Source organism: Corapipo altera, unplaced genomic scaffold (assembly GCF_003945725.1).
Source record: "Corapipo altera isolate COAL_440 unplaced genomic scaffold, ASM394572v1 48b, whole genome shotgun sequence".
In the NCBI taxonomy this organism is placed as follows: domain Eukaryota; kingdom Metazoa; phylum Chordata; class Aves; order Passeriformes; family Pipridae; genus Corapipo; species Corapipo altera.
This window is the reverse complement of record NW_020884884.1, coordinates 11,223,772-11,242,909: the sequence shown is the minus strand read 5'-3', so window position 1 is coordinate 11,242,909 and position 19,138 is coordinate 11,223,772. Positions and strand designations below refer to the sequence as shown.

Here is a 19,138-nt window from a genome sequence, read left to right as displayed (position 1 = left end):
TAGCGGTGCTATCAAGCACCAAACATTCCTTCCTCAGCCCTACCATGACAGACAGAGCAGAGGGGAAAATACGCTGTGCTTCATTCACTGCAGTCTAAAGCAGTCCCCCAGAAAAAAAGAGCAGAATGTAAAATAAGTAGACCAGCACATAAAAGAGCAAAGCACATGGCTTGGAGCAGGGCTCCTAGGCAGTCTGTTAATATAAGGAGTAGAAGTATATATAAGCAGTTGCTCCAGAAACAGCACTTGATTATGCTAGATGAATACCAATACTTGCACTGTGGTTCTAATATCACTTCAGAGGCTCACTAACACTGGCACCTGTGAAAAATAAGACTTGCATTTTCTCTGGCCACTTCCTGGAATAATATATCTTGTCTTCCTGGTTGTGACACTAACACTGATATATCATGTCAGCCCTTTATTTAGGCCTGCAAAAGGTCTACTCAGATCCCACGTCAGGGTAGACAGAACCCCAAGAGCAGACTTTGCATTCACAGCACCATTCTTCAAAACAAACCAAAATATCCACACAACACTTTCAGGATTTTCATTTCTGAGTAGTTTATTTATTTTATTTTATTAGAAATTACAAAGAAACTCTCTCCAGGAGAGCAAGGAAAAAACCCAACCCTGAAATATTATGAAGCAATTTTTTTCCATATAAACACAAGCAAAGTTACATATTTCGTCCACATGCGTGTACAAAAACATTTTAAGTAAAACATCCTTCACACATAACACCTGCATTAGTCTCAGAACTGAGCACATAATCAGATTGGCCTCACCTCCCCTACCTAATCTTATTTTCCTGTTTTCTTTTTAAATTGTAAATTTCTATGCAGCAAACATCTCTTTTTCTGCACATCATTATGAATATTGAAATTAGCATGGATGGTCTCGGAATTAAATCACTAGGTAGCACAGTCTGACACAGAGCTGTATACTACAGTTGTTACACTGCCATTTATATAGAGAACTTTGTTGGATACCAGGCAAAACTCTTCAAAAGGAATAAAAAGGTATTGCTAGAGGGAAAAAGGAATATGATGCACAGTGCTCTCTCAACTACAATTCTGTATGATTCCTATGCAAAACACTTCAAAAGCCAAGTAATTCACAGATCTTGCTCTCCAAATTGATATCAAAGTTCCCACCAATTTCAATCATGGCAAACTAAATCACTAAAAGACGTCAATGCTACTGGATATGGACATGGTCAATACTCAATATTCCAATTTTTCATGCACCCACCTTTGGAAAGAGAACGGAGAAAAGATGAAAGAACTATCAAAAGTGCAGACTGCTGAAGCAGGTGGGTCAGCAGAGTGCTTTACCAGCGATCAGCAAAAAACAACTGCAAGAGCAGAGCTTCATTCCAACCCACTGCATAATCTCACAGTGGCTTAAAATTTGGGGATTACATGGTCAATGAACACCTCACTAGTTGCCCGAGGCTGCATTAACACCTAGTAAAATCTCATTTGATTCATCAAAAGAGCATATTGTCTGTATCTGACTTTGTGAGCTGGATTTTAAATTTCACTATTTCATGCATGATGAACACTACTGTAAATCTAAAAACCATAAATGTTCAGAGGGGAAGGGCTCACCCAGAAGGTGAAGCTTCCACGTGCATAAAAGGAAACTTCAAGCACACAAATGTCAGCAGCAACCCTTAGCATAGTGTGGGAACAGGAGGTACAGCTATTACTCTGCCTTCATTTTTAAGTATGTAAGCGATGCTGATGGATTTCTCACCTCTGCATAAACATGCATCCCAAAGAGAATCAATGACACTTCTTCCTTACACTGCAATGACACAGCTGAATCAAAGGAGGGTGAATTTCCACTGTATTTAAATACACTTGAAGCACTCAGGCTTGGCTTGTTGCACTGTGTGTTATAGGGTGAAACGGGTGTGGAAAAGGGACATGAAATGAAAAAAATCACAAAAGAAAGAAAGAACATCTGCACATGAGAAATACAGAGAAAGCACTTAAGAGTAACACTTAGGAGATTTAACCACAGTCCTGGAGAACACTAGATTTTCATTTTTAGCCCACTTGAAATCTTGCAAATGAGCAAGCGATGCTGGCAGCAGTCACTCTGTCATTCGGCTCCTGAAAATAGTGCAACAGACTTTGCATAAGTACCCTGGCCTCGAGAATACTTTAATACACCTGTTTGCAAAGCATCTACATAGAAAAGCCCAATGACAGGTGTTCTCACACAGTATCAGACACAAGGGCCAAATCAGGCTGAGCTTTGAGGCCCCAGCCTAGCACACTCTACATTCTGTGTGTAGTGGAGAACACTGGGTCTACTGGTTTAGCTGAGATGGGCAGCCTGCTCTTAGCCCCTTACGGCCATTTGAATGGCAAACTCTGCTAAATGTGCAGAAAAGAAAAGCAAAAGCACTGGCCTAGCAGGAGGAAGCCTCCTCTGATTCCCACACAGGAAGGGCTAAAGTCAGATCCCTTATGTCAGATATTGATGGTGTGGATGTCTTCAGCAGAGGTAGTCAAGTTGAACTCACTCTATGAGCATACAAAGGAAAAATAGACATTTCTAAAAATGCCATTCATTTGACCCGCTTTATACTTCTACTTCAAGGCCAAAAGAACAGTGACTTAAGAATGATTATTTCTCTTCAGCTGCAATTGGAGCCCAGAGGAAAGAATTTAGATGTAGACATCTAAAGCTGAGAAGATACCACCTCAAATGCCTTCCTTTGCCTGGGCAGCTGAAGAGCAGAGTTGTGCTGTACTTCTTTGTGATCAGCAGTTTTACTTAAAACCTGTATCACATGGGACTGTAACATTTCAGTGACCATCTAAACATTCTCCAGCCAGCAACAGTCCTACCAGAATTGAATAAAAGCTCATGACTCTCTCAAAACTCTCTGAACGATCACTGTGCCTTTTTTTGCATAGTAACTAAATCTCAAACATACTTCTGAAAGGCAAATATTACTATTCTTTTTTTATGGCTGAGAAAACAAGGACATTGCAGATTGCCTAATGGTGACTCAGGGGGAATCAAAATAAAGATTTCCTGGTATGCTCTTCTACTACTGACTAGGCTTAAAATAGTGAGAATTTAACTCCCAGGAGAAAACTTTAAAACTGTGATGGACAATTTTAACTCCATTGTCCATAAAAGCCTGTGGTCACACATTCTTACTAGACATTGAGGAATTTTATGTTTGGCTTCCACTTCTATAAAGTGGAAGAGAAATACAGTTAGGAAAAAAGAATTAAGGCCAGGTATGTTATACAGAAACAAAAATACTATGCCTGAAGCTCATTCTTCCAAAAGATAAACCTGCAATTGTAAGGATAAATGGGAGGTTTGGTAAATTTCCCTCAAACATCCCAAGGGATTACAGGTATAAAGCCAGTTTAAGTGGCTGTTCATTCTTGATTCACGTTCATTCCAGCCCTTTTGAGAGAGAGACACACTGAATCAAGTTAAAGACCGAGTCGATCAACTGAGGATTGTGCAGAACAAAAGAAATGCCATCAGTCAGCTGAGCCATAAAAGCAAGCAGCAAAAGAGATTCTGTTTCAGACTAAGTTGTCAAGATAACAACTTTGAATATGAAATCTCACCCAGTCTGAAGTTGCTGCACTCAAGCCAATGACAGCAAAGGAAAAGTTTGCATTGCCAGTATCAGCTCACACCAGTACTAAAAGCTGATTCGTTCTCTCCAAAAAACCGCATCAGCTTCCCTGACTAAATGATCACGAAATCAATTAGGGAATAAGCTCTGCTTGACTTGTTTCTAACAAGGAAAAATTGGTGGAGAATGTGAAGGTCTTGGCTGCAGAAGACATGGAATTGTGGCATCTAAAATCCCGAGAAATGTTTACAGGACAGAGTCCTGTACCTTCAGGTCAACAAATTTTGGTTTATTCAAGGAATGTCTTGGCAGGATTTCATGAGGGACTACCCTGGTTGCCCAAAGGAACCCAAGCACGCTGCCTTATCTTCAAAGACAGCTTTCTCAAAGTAGAAAAACAGTCCTATCTGACAAGCAGAAATTAAAGCAGGCATGACAGAAGGCCAGCAAAGATGACCAGGGAACTCCTGACTGAGCTCAAACACAAACAAAAAGGTACAGAGAAGTGGAAATGAGGATGGGCTTGCCAGCAGGGATATAGAGACGCAGCCCAAGTATGCAGGAACAATTAGGAAAGCCAAAGCTCAGCTGGAGTTGAAACTGGTAATAGATGTGAAGAAAGGCTTCTATAAGTACACTGGAAGCAAAAGAAACTATAAGAAAATATGGGTTTACTGTTCAACAATGCAGGCAATACGGTGACAGAGGATGTTCTTTGTACTTTGTGGCTGATGTACACACCACCTTTTCTGCCTGTTTTTACTGATAAGTTCTGCCTTAAGGCCTGTCAGGTCCCCAGGCCTTCAATCAGTGTGTGGGAATAAAGCTTTATCTATGGCAAGGAAGACTGAGTTAGCAAGAACTTAAGCCAGTTGGAACCAACAGAATTAATCTGAAGGCACTGAGTGAGCTGGCACTGTGAGACCATGCTACAGCATCTTTGCTAGGTCATCATAATCATCACCAATGGCTCTCTAACTTAAAATACCCTACCTTAAGACTCTCTTGCTGCTCCCAACAGTCAGCAAGCACGATGGAAGCAAGCACATTAAGGGAAATTATTATTCCTCTTTATTCAGCACTTGTGAGACTGTGTCTGGTGGGCTGCATCCACTTTTGTGCTCCCCTTCAAAAGGGCATTGCAGCAATTTCAGTGCAAGGCCACAGAACTGGTTACGGAGCTGGAGCACAGGATGAGCAAGGAGAGCTCAGGGAACATGGTTTCTTCACACTTAAGATGAGAAAAGACTAGAGACAGATCTCATTGTATATAGTCACTTAATAGCCAGGTTAGAGAAGACAGTCAGACTCTTCTCAGAGATGAGCAATGACAGAACAAGAGGCAATGAAGACAAGCTGGAACATGGGAAATTCCAACTAGATGCAAGAATATTTTTTTTTCTTACTATGAGGGTTGTCAAATGTGGAAAAATGTTACCCAAAGAGGTTTGGCATCACTATGCCTGTAGATACTCAAAACTTAAATGGACAAAGCCCTTAGCAACCTGCTCTGAATGGCTGTGCTCTGAGCAGGGGTGGTGGAGTAGAAACATCATGAGGTACCTTCAAACCAAACTATTCAATGATTCTGTGACTTGGCAAACCTCCTCCCAACTACTTTTCACTGGTACGTTCCTCATTAATCTGCCAAAGCAAGCCATGCCACCATCAAATGTAATGGGTGATCTTCTACCTCGTGAGTCAGGATGGAGTACAGAAGCCAGCAAAGAGGGAAGCTGAAGTGCACTACACATCAAACCTCTCACAGTAATTTTATGTATGAGGTCCCTCATACACCAGGGCCAGCCCTGTGTTAGAATCATAGCCATCACAGTACTCTCCTAGTTCATTTCCAGTCTATTAAATACCATCAGGACTAAATAAAAAGAATGTTCCTTCTCACATCTTCTTCATCTTCTTTTTGCAGCGCTGGTTGAAGACAGGTGAGGATCCCATCAGACTGTCAGCAGAATGAGAACCGTAGCTGCTCTCAGAGCCATTGGGGCTTTGTGGCATCCCAGCTTCGCTCATGCCTGACATTGGTTCCTCAAAGACATCACTGCCTAGGACCCCATGGCCATGTACATTACCCTCCTCATTTTCCTGTGGCTCCATTTTCACCTGTGCCAAGTTCCAGAGTGGGGAAGCATTCACCTCAGCCCCTAGAAAAAGAAAAAGCACACAGTAATAACCAAGTAAAAAGATAAATCACAAACAGCGTGCAGATACAAGGGACAGCAGCACTGATAAAGATGGAGCAAAAGCAAAGCCACAGGTGAACTAGGCTGGGGGGGGAAACAAACAAAATGCAACAAGCACTGTGATTAATTTAAAAAAAAAACACTTGGTTTTTTTGTTCTAACAGCCCAGCAACTGCCACTCTAAAAAACATGCTATCCTTTCACTGCAAGCCTCCAGGTAATTTTCTCCATGAGAAACAACTTCATATGACTCTCCAGGAGTACCTAAGCAGCAGTGAGATCACCAACAGCACATGAACTAGACCCTGCATAAGCAGGACTTTGAGGCAGTCCCGAAGTCATTATGAGGTCCTTGCAACTGTCAGACATACTGGACTTCTGCAGGGGAGGTGAAGTGAGAGGGCAGAGGAGTAGGTAGATGAACAGTCTCAAATACCATTTTCAGCACTGAAATGCAGGGACATCAGAGCTGCAGTCAGCCACCTGCCTGCCTCCTTGTACTCAACACCCACAGGTCTCATCCCATGCTTCTGCACAACAGAAAGAAATTCTCTTGGCTCAGCCTCACAGGCACATTCACGGGAAATAGCTCTCCCCCATCCACCTTTTTTATAAAAAACTTTTGGACTAGTGTGCAATTAGAGCAGATTGAGGATTTTCTGTAAAAGATTATGAAATCATATTTCTCGATAACGGCAAATGTTTTTCTCCCCAAGAGTAGCAATTACAGATTGCATTATTTCTCTTTATTTACAGTTCTAAGAGACACAAAAATTCTCTTAAAAATGCACTAATTGTGCTCCTTGCTGAGATGGGCATAAACGGCCCAACACTGAACCATAAAATCTTCTCACTTTTAAATCTGGTCCCTCTTGTGTGGCATTAAATTCACATGAAAAATAAAATAAGTAAAAATAAAACTTAAAAAAAAAAAAATAAAAAACACACCAAAACATGCCAAGCAAAATAGGAAATCAGTTTTAATGAGTTTTCCAAACCTTGTGTCTCAAGGAGCATGGCTACAGTTTGAAAGCACAACCTAATCTCTTGTACTGAGCCAAGCCTACTATTATTCCCTATTATCAATACACTAGTAACAATAGTCCCTTATTAGTAGCAATTACACAGAGAAGAAATCTCCCAGCACGTCTGTACTAAGAACTCTCCTTTATGAAGATGTCAGGAATCTTTTCCAGAGCAGCTAACCCAAAGCAGGGTTTATGAGACCTCTGTGGCAACACAGCCCACATTAGCTCAGCTGCCTTAATGAAAAGTCCTTTTTATGTTAATGTTAAGTAAATGCATCCCTCTCAACAACAATGGACACATCATTAAAACACTATCAGTTCCACAGGTACAGCTCCAGTCTAGACAATAATCAGAGATGCTCACTGAACTAAACTGTACCTTTCCATCATCAATTGCTCTTACTCCATTCAGCCCTGTCACCTATCACTGAGAGTGTCACTAATGACTAAAAGTACTTAAGCATCAACACAGGATGTTTCATCTTCAAAGCACTTTAACTTCAAAGTACTTTACAAATAAGCTAATCCTCATGTTATCCTGATAGGTGGAGGAACAAAGTCCCCAATTTTGCATCCATTCTCCAACTGCAATGAAATTAAGCAACTAGCCCACAACTGCAACATCAGGCATAAGCAGAAACACAATAAGAATGGGGAAGGCTGTAAGGAGAGTTTTGCCCTCAGGCACTAAAGGCTTACTGCCCTCCCTCGGGACCTCACACCTGTATTTTTGAGATGGTGGAGTCCTAATTGCAGCAGTTTTTTCTTGCTCCTTATGGTATTATACTCTCCAGCCTGCCCAGCCCTAGACTGGGACTTCTCACAGTGATGAGATTTTCAAAGGCTCTTATGAAGTGAAGAGGGATTTTCAGGAAGGAACAGAGCACTTGTATTCTTAATTAGAAAACATCAATTCAGTATCAGAGAGGCAAGAGCCATTTAACATACAGCTAGCATGCTAACCTCTGGGTCTCAAGTGGTAAATGCTAATACAAAACTTTCCAGATGAATCACTCAAAATCCCAGATGGGCCAGAGGAGTCTGCTGTTCCCTCTCCCACAAAAATGCAAACAATTCACATATTGGAGATGCTATGAAAAGCAGTAGGAGCTTTCAGAAAAACATCAGATGGATTTGTGCTTTCTTAAAGCTCAGCACAATGTAAAAAAATCTAATGGACTCAGAGGTATACTCTACCCTCACTATATATGCTACTTAGTTTAAGGTTAATAGGACAGACTTCATTGTTTTTTAACCAGATTTTTAAGTGAAACAGTTGTTATTGCAGGGATTTCCAGAGTTCTGCCTTTCTTTGGAAGATGAATATCTTCTTCATTTCACAGGAAGTTTAGCTTTACTAAACATAGAACAGAATGAAACTTGTATATAGATATAGAAAAGGCACAGCAGCACCAGTGTCCTTCAATGCCAACATCAAGGAATTGCACTTTGAGGAAAAAAGTGCAGTCTCCATAACCCCGGTACGTCACTCACCATTTCACTTTCCATGGCCTCAGCTAACAACAGCAGGCTTGGGATAGAGATGCTAGGAGGGACTTCCATGAGCCTATTTCACATAAGTCACTGATAAGCTTTCATAATACAATGATTGTCACTACCAGGGTGACTTCTGAACATGGAGAACAGCAGCAAGTATCATTTGTATTTCCAGAAGTCATTTGGTGCCTAAACCACCTCAGGAACATGACCTTCAACCTCTCAACAACATGAATCTCTGAACATGAATCTAAAACTACCCAGAGGAAAGAAGATCACAAGGGATTGCTAACAGACTGTTTCCAGGAGCAGCAAGAAATCCCTACCTGAAGTCTGCGGGGAAGCTTCTACTTCCAAGTTGGCTGAGAAGCGCTCACTTTGAGCTCCAAGGACTCCAACAGGCAAAGACTGGTCACCAGAAGCCAGATCTCCTTCCAACTCTTCACTTATGGGGAAAGTAATATCACTCACAGGTTCCTCCTTAATCTTCACAGGCTTTGTGTCCTCTGCTGCCTTTTCAGGGTTGACAATCTTCTCGTATTCTTCAGAGAGCTGCTTGCTAACCTGTCCAAGATCAGTAGGTGAAGAAGAGGTCAGAAAGGTGAGAATGACTTCAGAGACTCTGATTGCAATTACATTGCAGTGCACTCTGTTCCCAGAATATTATTAACATCTGACCCAAATGAAAAAGTAAACAGTTACACAGGAAAGATTTTTTTTTTCCTCTTTAAGTGCACCTTCTGTCCTGTAACAAGGGGCTTTAATAAGAGGTTTCATCCATTAACATCTGATTGATAAAGATTTCTCAGACAGAGACGATGAGATGATGAGGCCCAGAAATTTAAAAAGAGCAAGGAACAAAAGCAAAGTGTCTGTCTTATTCTTTGGTTTCACCTATAAGATTGTCCCCCATTCTCCAGTAACAAATTTACCCCAGCATTAAAAACCAAGCACTTCAGATCTTCATCAGCTCTGTAGTCACCACTGGACAAAGCCTGAGTACCTTCTGACAAATTCACAGCAAAAAACACAGAAGTTTTCTCCAGTCAAAGAAGTGGAACAAATACAGGAATGAGATTTAGAATTACCCTGTACTTCCAGAAAGTTAACAAGCGTAAGTAATTAAATTTAAAAATTTCAGATTTTATCTGCTTCTAACAAATGCTTGTTTCTACAACTAAATCCCAACAGTCAGTGAACTGTGCTCAGGAAAATCCCAAGGCTTTTTAACAACAGAAGCAAGCAGGAAAAAGAATAGCAAAGCCTATTTCGCCCTTCTAGATATGCTTCCAAATACAGAGGCTACTGTGGACCTCAGCCCTGTATAAAGAACAAAACCACTAAGACAACGACTGGCTGCAGGATGAGAGAAAACTGTATCAGCAGAACGACGCAGAAAGCCCAAATTCAAAAAGACAGAATATCTGGATAAAAACATTTGAACAAAAATGAACACAACTGGTTTTCTGAACAGAAATGTTTTAATGAAGACAGATCTTGATGATATTTTTAAGCACAAACCTCAGAATCCATCACAACTTTCAGACTACATGCACTTACATGTGTCTCTGATTTACACTGCCGCTGTAAGCCACAAGGTGTCAGCCCTGGGAAAAGCAGGAGCACAAGGCAGCTGCTCCAAAATGAGTCAACTGGCACCAACAAGGAAGAAGGAATGGCAGGTTTTGGTTTTGGTCACAGGCTACCTACTTGATTCAAGCCTTGTTTTTGATAAGTAGAAGTAAGATTTCCACTTCAAATCCTTGCATTTCTCTAAGTCCACAACAGGCAGCCTCATATCATTCAGACAAAATGCATGTTTAATTTCTTAGAATACCGGGACTGAGAGAGAAACCATACCCTTATTCTTACAACCTACATTTATTCATGCCTCTTATTTAACAATTCCTCTTCTTTCTCAACAGAAGCACAGTCTCCTCTACAGTGGAAGGTAGCACCTGTGTGACAAGTCAGATCAGCACAATACTACCCTATACTCCTACTAAAGCTTAAGGAAGTCCCCCCTTGCTTAAGCAAAAACAAACTTCTGCAAGGCTTAGTAATTTTTGTCTCCTTACTTGTTTTCTGAAATGTTAACCAGCCAAATATTCCATTAAAGCAGAAAATTCAGTTTATCAGTCACTTTTGATTTTACTTCTACTTGATATTTTTGTCTGGGCCATTCAAGAGCTGGAGGACTCAGGCAATCCATAAGTAGAGCATCCTTAACCTCAGTAGGAACACAAATAAGGGGCTCTGTCTTCCAGTCAAAAAAATCCTGTTTCTCTTTCCCTTGATGACTCCCCTCCACATCCAGGAGGTTTTCTAATTGGATTTCACCTCAGTAAGACTCAGGACTTGCCACAGGAATAAGCAATTGTACTGGGGGTACATTTCTTGGTGCTGTCAGGTCCCTAATGCTCTTCTCACCTGAAGCATGTAGCTGTGATAATCCTTAATGCGGTGCTGCCAGAACTTCTGCAGAGAGAGCACGCTGCCAATGCCCACTTCATGGAAGACCTGCTCCATGACATCAGGGAAAGGGGTGTGCCCAAGTCGAGCTTCTCGATCCACAGCAAAACGCAGCAGTTTGGTGAACTTCAAGCAGTACTCGTGGGCAATGTCTGTCAGGGTCTCCAGAACACTCTCATTGGCACACTCAAAGCCTGTGTGAGCCAGGATGGTGGCCATTGACTGGTAGAGAAGTTGCCGGCAGGAGGACCAACTCAGCTCAGTCACTGGCTCCCCTTTTCCTCTAAAAACCAGAAAAGACAAAAATAGCACACTTTCAAAAATTGAAAGGAGTACATAAGTTGAAAAGATATTGTCAATAATAAGTGATGGACAAAGCGAAAGCAGAGAGTTTGGGGTTCTCCACAACTTCTCCATTGCATATGAACACTACCTAGTAAAGGTTTATCAGCTTTTTCTTCTTCCCCTCCCTCCAAATCAGCACTTCCAACTTTCATTTCCCCTTTTAATGCTGTGAGAGTCTTTGGGTAATTCATGAATGTGGGATGCAAATCTTCTGAAACCTTAAGCAACTCTCTTCTCACTCAAGAGCTTTTCTCCTGAAGAAATTAATTAAATGGGTCCTGGACACAAACAAAAAGGCCATTGTAAATAACTTGAATGCAAATCATTTCCCCTCTCAGTTAATTACATTTCTTTTCCTTATTACCTCTAATGTCACAGGCCTAATACTGAGATACAAAAGCTTCTGGAATAGACAAGATTGGAATTTCTAATGCAAAAGACACATATAAAAAAGCAAGAAATGGGATACACACACATTTCATAAAGATACACTGTAGCCAAAGATACTGTTTCCCTGTCCTCATTGCCAGCAATCACTAAGAACAACACTGAAAGAAGTATCCCTGTATATAACCTAAGATGCAAACACAAAGCCCTGGGAGGAGGCCTGGAGAGGTTCTGCCATAAAGCAGCATTCTCTGGCCTTGTGTTTGAGACCTCTGTTCTCTTCTCTGTGTTGCTAAGTGGGAAGGAGTGATCACGCAGGATGGAGGACATGGAGAACAACTGACATGAGCATTCAAACATTTACAGTCAGCCACCCAAATTTTTCATCAACATGAGCTAACAAACAGAAGTTTTGCAGAGGAAAAAGAGGAGTTAAGACAAGGCCTCTGATTGGGAAACATTTATCTACCAGATTTCTCAAGTCATAATTAAGTGCATGTAATCTATTTGCCCATGTCAGTAACATGGACTTCAAATGTTGGTGTCAAAAAATCAACTCCCTTTCTGCCAAATATGGTATTTATATACTTTTTTCACACTTCATTCACCACCAAAGGCATAATTAAGCTGAGAATTTCACTCTCATTTGTTTCTGATCAATTTGTCCACCTTGAGATTCCCCTCGTTCCCACCCTACATCACTTGCATATCACCAGACACTCTTTCCAGTAACAGGACCTGATTAAATCAGTACACAGATGGTTCTGATGCCTTGATAAAAGTCTCTCCAACAACTATACTAGGTACCCTTCAGTCTCACTGAGAAGCTGGGTCAAAGTCTCAGAAGTGGTTCCCCTGACCCTCAGAAGTGACCCATAGAAAACCACTGAAACACAGCAGTAAAAAAGATAACATTTCAGAGGAGTGAAAATGGAAGGTGACACTTAGAGCCATCAGGAACAAAATCATTCATTTTCAAAAACACCAGCTCAGCACTTTCTGATTATTCAAATAAAGGGGGGAACCACACTATAATAAAAGCTGTATATGATCATATTTCTGAGCAGATATTAAGAACAGCATGTGGATCTCAGGTCATGGATTCATCCCAGCTATTAACTGATGGAAAATGACTCACATCCCAACTCCTTCTCAGTTATGTAACTACTTTGCTAAGAAGACAGCAGGCACCCTGACAAGATAAATTAAAAGATCATCAGTTCCTTTATAAATCAACTGTCACATCTCCCTCACTCCCCCTGCCACCTCAGCGACAGATTTCTGAAGTTCAGAAGCAGCCATATGTCTCACACAACACCGGGACCGGGAGGTTACAACAGAAATAAACAAGTATCGAGGAAAACAACCCTCAAAATTTATGCCTATAAAAAAGAATCTCTTTTTCTTTAGTGCATATAAAGGACATATCCAGTTGTATGGCAGCCATCAGTTGAGAGCATCCAAACCCACTGAACAACCAGGCTACTGTTAATACAGAGACATTCACTCAAAACGCTACGGGCAAAAAAATCAGACGCAGATTTCGGCAAGCGTAGGCAGGATGCTTAGCCACTTGCAAAGTAGAATACAACAACCATTTGGCAATGCATATCACTGTTCAGGAGCAGCAGAGAATATTATATCTCTTTTAAACTCCTGGAGGAAAAGAAACCAATTGTGAGCATTAAAATGCAGTGAGGTCACTATGCTGAAGGGCATATAATCAACCTGAAATCCAATCAATTAAAGACAAAGAGAAAAGAAATTTCAGGTACTGTATTCAAAACCAAATCTCCACCTCTTGCTCTTGGAAAGGTGAATCAATTTTGGTTTTCTTATTTTTTCTTCTCTTGTTTTCCTGTTTCCCACAATAAACAACAGAGGTATATGATTAAAAGCCAGAACAAAGAGCAATAATTGAAATGTAGATGTTAACGGAAACCAACAAATGAGAAAATAGTTTTTCTTCATCTCCTTTAACTTCCACATACTCTCTGGTAAGAATGCACATGAACAAAAAGAGCCGTATGGACACATTTATGTTGAGAACAGCTATCTAATGTCAAGTCTTCCCAAAAAGGACAAACAAACATCTTCTTTTCCCTGACGATCATACCTAAAGAGCCTTGGTTTTAGATCTCATCCATAAAGTCAGCACCTACAAAAGCACCCTGCCAGGTACTGTGACTACGCAGAATGCCACCCTCAGCAGCACTTAGTTCTTTTCCTGAAAGGCCCTCTATTCAGCAACCAGCCAAACCTACTTAACAAATTAGCAGGGTCCTATAGCTACAAGTAAACAAAAGTGCTTTCATACCTCAAGCTTCATCACCATAGATTAACAGGACAGGAAATTAGGTCGGTGACTTGGAGGTGATCTCTACAGAATATATTGTATGAAATTTATCACAAATACTGGCCAATTTCCCAGTCTTCATTTTTGCATTTCTAAGAGTTCTATATTTTTATATATGGATCACCAACACTAGATAATGTTCCAGACAAAAATCTCCCTGCCGAGCTATTAATTCATTAGACCCAAAGCCCAACCTTCTCCCACTTCTACCAGCAACGTGCAGAAAATCACAACAGAAGACAGGAAAATAGCATCCATTTATAACAGTCAGACTTATTTTCAGAATTAGTAAGTTTCCAAAACTCAGAAAAGGCCCATTTTCTGTGTCAGTCAGTTAAATGACAACAAGCCACCCCACAAAGGCAGCAGAATCCATTCACCCAGGTTCTTCTCCTGTAAGGCTGTTTTTCTCAGAGAGAAGGGGAGCTCATGGTTCATTTCCCATGCAACTATCTTCAGGGGACAGTGTTTGGGCTAAGGCAAGGATTGCTAGCCAAGGTTCACTCAACTGCAGTATGGGATTGAAGTGCTCTGCTCCCTTCTAGGTGAGCATACGCCAGCAGCAGATGGAGGGAGGGACTGTTTTTCCTATGAACACGACAATTTCATGAAACATTACACTGTGGAGTTGGATTTATACCAAATGAGGTACAACAAGGCTGCTTCAGAGCCATCCTCTCCAAAGCAGTAAAATGAAGGAGAACATTGGAAAAACAAGATTATACTAGTCAGAGAGTGCATCAAAGAATACAGCACACTAACTCAAATGAGAAAGTTGTTTCCTTTCGGAAAAGAGCCTCATTACATCTCATCCTGACTAATCTCTTTTTAAATACCTATGCTACATCTACAGGAAGCTGCAAAGGTATGAAAAGAAACTGCTCAATAGATAATGGCAAAAATAAGTTGTATCCCAGTGGCATAACCAGAACACCAGTTGGTTTAGAATCAGACTAAGCCAAAGTGCTTATTTCATCAGTGGAAGTGTGTTCTCTCTGCTTTAATTTCCACTGCTTCAAATCCTTCCCAGCATTAAACCTGCTATCACACTGACTCAAGGTCCTCTACTTCTGCACAGATATTTCTTAAGTACAAGTCCTTCTGTCATGAACTGTCTTCACACTGCAAGTTGCCAATTTTGTTTACAGATTATCTTTCAATGCAAAGCACACATCCAATGTGGTCAGGAATGCAAATGACAGATTGACTGAGAAATCTGTTTCAAAACCAACCATGTACACACAAGAAAAAGCATCTGAAGAGGCACATGAGTAGGTTAGGTTTCTTTTAAAGATGTATCCATGCTAATCTGAGGAAGCTGAACAGAGAAGAAGGAAAAGCTAGCAGCTGTATTATGGTAAGAGTCTCCTGTTGAAATGATAGTTTCAAGTCTACGGTTCCCTACTTATTCTTCATCAATTTTGCTTTAAGCTTACCTTCTGTTTCTACACCAACCAAAACCAAACATTAATCCCTTATTGTGCATCCCAAGAACTGTAAAATCAAGACTTGCAAATCACCAAGACCAGATGGTAGTTCATCCAGGAATACTAAAGGAATTCCAAGGATGAAATAGCTGAATAGTTGTGGTGAGTCACCTCTTGCTTCAAACTGCATTGGTCCATGTGGACCAGAAGACAGGAAATGTGAAAACATTTTCTTTTAATAGCCTCAGAAGAGATGTGAAGAACTGCAGGCTGGGAAGCCCCATATTTTTGGTGCATCAGGAAAATTCAAAGAATCAGAGGACACACAGGTAAATATGTTATGCTCAGAAAGAATTCAGAGAGCTTTTGTAACTGGAAAACCTGCTTCACAAAACCAGACTCCTCCACTGTGGAGTCCAGGTCTTCCCTTGGGGATCTGTGTCAGAATCAAACTTTGTTTCAACATATTTATAAACAGTCTGGAAAACTGTAGTTGAGAAATAGCATCATGACTATAAAAACGTTGGTAGTACAGATTTTGGAGGGTTGAAAAGACCAAACCAACTGAAAAATAGCAGTAAATTAGGTTCTGCCTCTTCCTCGTGACAGGAGGAGGAAGGGGTTACAGGTATGGGGCGGGGCAGAGGAAAACCAAAATTAATCCTGGGCATAACAAAATCAAAGACAAGGGGACAGCATGTCAAAGGATGAAAATGAATAACAAGGAAATAGAAGAGGAGATATCTATGGCTAAAGAAACTTGTGGTCTGATTCAGGCTGGCTACTCTTATCTTCCTTCCTTCCTGTGTCTAAATGTACCTATACGTTGTTTCTCAGACCCAGGTTACTGCCAAAAAAAATGAAATTAAAATATGAACTTAGCTGAATACCGTAAGTCTGACAATTGTACTTCAGAAGGCAGCATAAAATTAAGTGTTACTATGTTTTATCAGGGGGAAGAATGTTCTTCCTTTAATTTGATTTTACACAATAAGAAGCATGAGCAAATCACAGAACTTCATTTTTGCTTCTAGAACAGCACCTGCTGTTCTTAATTTATGTGTCTTAAAACAGCTAAGAACAAACATGCAACAACAAGCTCAAAGCTTTCCTTCTGGAAAAGCATAAATGTGTTTGGTTTAGCAAGCACACAATTAAAATGTAGAATACACTGCAGCTCATTATAAATCCACTCTGTCAGCCACAAAACATTTCTCTCTCCAGTTTTCACAACGTAGTCCTTACACTCCCCCACGTGGCTGACGACTAAATAACATTTCTTTACCCAAACTCCAGAGACTCGAAAGGAACAACAAAAAGACAAAGCAGCCTCCAAAACACGGCCAGAGCCACAGAAAACTGAACTTCAAGCTGAAGCCACCGGGGAGGACAGAACAGAGAACCGCTCAGTTTTACAAACCACAGAGCAGGAGTCACAGGGCCTTGACTTTATTCCCACAGGACAGTATTTCCCTTCATCCCTCTCAGCTAGTTACTTTGTATCTTTCCAGAAGGATGATGGTGTTCCTCCACAAACAGTATTAAGAAATCGCTCCACTGTCCAGAGGAACTATGTTACCAAATGCAACATCTTTCAGTAAAATGCATTTTATACAACCTCAGGCCATTGAATATCTCAGTGGCATTTAACTGATCAGTCATATTTTGTTGATGCATATTTACCCATTTCAAAAACTAAAATGTATTATCCTCTCCCACATCATGTTCATTAGTGCACAGTCTTTCATTTAAGAACAGAAAGTTGTAGTTGTGAGAATTAATCCCATAATTTAAATGCACATAACCCATAAAGTATTGTGAGATCCTGCAAGAAATGCAACACCTCCTTGTGAATTTAGTGCTTGTCAGAGGGGTAGATAGGGAGGCGGTGGCAACACTATTTAATCAAAGACTAGCTGCAGAGGAAGAAGCAACACAAGTTTTCCATTTTCTCCACCCCTTGGCAGGCACAGCCAGTACCAGAGGCAAGAATTCCCTTCACCCCTTCTCATTTCCACCTCTGACCGGAAGACTAACAACAGGTAGGGTGAAATGTGATAGTTACTGTGTCATAGGTCCTTAGCCACTGAAATCTTACAAATATGCTACCACGTCATCTTTGCAGACCCTAAACAGCCAAAACCTCCTCATGCGTCTTCCGGGTTTTCAATTATAATAACATAACTTAGTTGTAAGTGACCAAAGTAGAAGAGACTTCACATCCTGTAACTAAACTTGTCAAAATACCACTAAGATAGCAAAACCATTCACACACATTTAATGTAGCACTAACAGGACAGAAATCAGCACTACACATCCACATTTTATTGACAGGAAACAAAAGCACATTTATTTTAAACAACGAGTGTGTTATTCACACAGGAAAAAGCTAAATATTTCCTTTCTGAAGCCCATTTTATAATTTATATACAACTGTTTGACCCTTCAGCCTAGAGGAATCAACATAACTACATATATATTTCAAAACACTCAGCTTTCCTTCAGCCAAAAACTAACCCAAAGAAACAGCAACACACCTGTAGAAATCACTCTCTGGGTCACTGTGCCTCAGCTGAAATGGCATTTTGGGCGTTTTGCTATCCAGAGGAAGCAGGTCATCCGGGAGAGGTGGAGAGGCTGGACAAGATGGCAGAGGTTCATTCTCCTCAGTTTTTATGCCCTCTGCCTGCTGCTGGTTCTGAGCCTGAGCTGTGGCGATGAGGCTGCGCAGCCGCCGGTTGTGTTGGATGAGCTGGATGGTGTGGATAGTGAGGCTGCAGGGCTCAGAGGGGATGTCCAGCATGGTGGTGGGCCGGGGCTTGTTCGCAGATGGTTGGTGCAGTGGAGGGTCCTGGACTTCCACGGTACGGAACTCGCGCTGCAGCAGGTCAAAGGAGCTGCGGTTGGCCTGGTTGGAGGAAACCGGGATCTCACCCCAGTATCGCAGCATTTCTGCAAAAGTCACGCGTTGTCCTCAGAGCCCAGGAGAAGGCTACCTGATACTGTGGTACAAGGGCGCCTTGTCGCAGGGAAAAGCACTTTGGGCAGCAACAAGAACTGGAGCTGGGATGACACTCCTAAACAGATTACGGCTGTCAGGCAGGCTGTCGCTCAGTGCCTCGCTGAGCAGCGCGGTGTCCTCAGCAGCATCAGGTCGCCACTCCGGCATTTAACAGATCCCTTCTCCTGAGGGGGAACAAACAAACGCACCCGTGAGGCGGGAATCATTTCTGTCTTTAACAGAGGCTGGTGTGGGTCCACCTGGGCCTCGCCGAGCGGGACCCGCGGCGAGCCTTGGTTTGCGTGGAGAAACTTTGGGGGCCGCACTCGGCTCGCCCGCCCGCCCGCCCGCTCGCCCTCCCTCCCCGGGCCCAGCTCCGAGCCTATGGCTCCCCAGCACCCCCAGCCCGTGTCTCGCCGGTCCCCCGCGCTCCCTCCGCACCCCTCAGCTCCGCTCCGCTCCCGGCCGCCCTGCCGGAACTGCGTCCCGGTCCGGCACCGGGAGCGGCTCCCCCGTCCCCAGCGCTCCTCCGCGCCGGGCGGAGGGCAGCGCCCGCCGCCGTCTCCGCCTCGCCCGCTGCCGCCGCTTCCCTTGGTTCGCCCCCCACGCTGTCCCGGCCCGCGCTGAGGCCGCGGCGCGACCCCCAGAGCTGCGCCTACCCCCGGCACTGCAGCGCCGCGGAGCTCGTCCCCGGAGGACTCCATTCGGGTGCGGACCCGGGAACATGGCGGCGGCGGAGTCGGCGGCGGAGTCGGCGGCGGAGTCGGCGGCGGAGTCGGCGGCGGAGTCGGCGGCGGAG

General features: G+C 42.4%; 1 protein-coding gene across 2 annotated transcripts; it reads right to left on the bottom strand.

Annotated features, from left to right (window-relative positions):
- Window positions 1-539: 539 nt before the first annotated feature.
- Window positions 540-19,082, bottom strand: SUPT7L (SPT7 like, STAGA complex gamma subunit). 2 transcript variants are annotated; one of them, XM_027641414.1, is made up of 5 exons: window positions 18,999-19,082; window positions 17,876-18,524; window positions 10,782-11,106; window positions 8,678-8,915; window positions 540-5,787 (listed from the first exon to the last, which is right to left on the bottom strand). In XM_027641414.1, the coding sequence occupies exons 2-5, from the start codon at window positions 18,286-18,288 to the stop codon at window positions 5,525-5,527; spliced, it is 1,239 nt and encodes a 412-aa protein (XP_027497215.1). In that variant the 5' UTR covers window positions 18,289-18,524; window positions 18,999-19,082; the 3' UTR covers window positions 540-5,524. The 2 variants fall into 2 exon arrangements, with proteins under 2 accessions (XP_027497215.1, XP_027497214.1); XM_027641413.1 differs by lacking the exon at window positions 18,999-19,082 and adding an exon at window positions 18,781-18,830.
- Window positions 19,083-19,138: the final 56 nt, after the last annotated feature.